The sequence below is a fragment of the Emiliania huxleyi genome (assembly GCF_000372725.1).
Source record: "Emiliania huxleyi CCMP1516 unplaced genomic scaffold EMIHUscaffold_3792, whole genome shotgun sequence".
Taxonomy (NCBI): domain Eukaryota; phylum Haptophyta; order Isochrysidales; family Noelaerhabdaceae; genus Emiliania; species Emiliania huxleyi.
The window spans coordinates 1-1,265 of record NW_005199125.1 but is presented as its reverse complement, the minus strand read 5'-3'; the positions used below and the strand labels follow the sequence as shown (position 1 = coordinate 1,265).

The 1,265-nt window shown below is 66.4% G+C and overlaps 1 protein-coding gene across 1 annotated transcript; it reads left to right on the top strand.

Moving 5' to 3' along the window:
* Positions 1-656: 656 nt before the first annotated feature.
* EMIHUDRAFT_374062 (hypothetical protein) lies at positions 657-1,255 on the top strand (the record flags this gene model as incomplete). The annotated part of the gene is made up of 2 exons (XM_005771566.1): positions 657-717; positions 768-1,255. Coding segments are annotated over 2 exons (549 nt in total), but the record flags the coding sequence as incomplete, so codon positions are not given.
* Between the last annotated feature and the right edge of the window lie 10 nt (positions 1,256-1,265).

The window sequence follows — 1,265 nt, the reverse complement described above, 5'->3', positions numbered from 1 at the left end:
GAGCGCCTCTACATCGCTCTACAACGCAGGCGCCTCGTCACGCGGCGGATGTAGAGCTCTACAGCTCTACAGCGCTCTCCAGCACTCTACATCTCTACAGCTCTACAGCGCTCTACACTCTACATCCTCTACACCCTCCCTCAGAGTGGGCCCCGAGTTTGAAAAAGGCGACGGACGCTTGCGTCCTAGCCTCCAACAACGCCTCCCCGGCGCAGAGGGGGCCCCCGGAGGGATGCTCAACCGCCCCACGCCACGCCGCTTGCGGCCGTCCTATTCCACCTTTTGGCTTCTTACACAGCCCTTCCCTGGAGCGAGCCCCCCTCCAACCCACCCGCGCTAGGTCTCGGGTTTGACGCATGGGGTCACTCCCGCGAAACTCGGGAACTAGCGGGGGCAGTCGGAGAAGGGGCAGACGGTCGGCCGCCAGAAACCACGCCTGCGTGGATCGCGTCACACCAATCCTCGCTACCCAACGCGGCCAAAGGATATCCACCTCGAGAACCTCGACAACGCGCATGTTTATCGATCAACACTTTCGATAGACCGAAAGTAAGATCGTTCGGTGCAGAAACCCCGGCCATGCCCATGTAACGCAATTGTGCTCGATTTTTTTTGATTTTTTGGTAGAAGTGTCTCCAAGTCTTCTGGACCCATCGATGGCCGTCGCCTCGACGCCGCTCGTCGCGGCACCATCGTGCCCGGCCTGGGCGAAGCATCGTCGCGGGCGCCAGCCGCAGTTCGACGGCAAGCTGTGCGAGCCTGCTAAGGAGGAATGTGGCTGTGCCTGGCCGACGGCCGCGCGCGCAGCACCGCCGACCTGAAGCGCCTGGCGACAGCCGCTCGGGTGCGAGCGAAACGAGCAAGAGATGCAGCCGCCGCGAACACGCGCGATCGGCAGGCGCGCGACCAGCGCCGCCGGCAGCGTGAGCAGCACGACCGGCGCGCAGCGCCGGCGGTCGCCAAGACCGTGCGCCCACAACGCGGCCAGTGCGGCTGCCCGGCGCACGCGGTGTGCGGCATGTGCGTCGACCAGGGCAAGCTCGCCGCGGCCGAGCAGGCGGCCATCGACCTGGAGACGCGCTTCCACGCCTCGACGAACGTCGTCATGGACCTGGAGCGGCCCGAGGACGAGACGGCGGCGCTGCTGCAGCGCTGCGTGCACGTCTCCGACGAGACGAAGCGGCGGCTGCTGGGCGAGTGGAGCGACGAGCGCATGGCGCACGCGCTGCCGCTGCACGCATGCGCCTCGTGCGGCGTGCGGGACC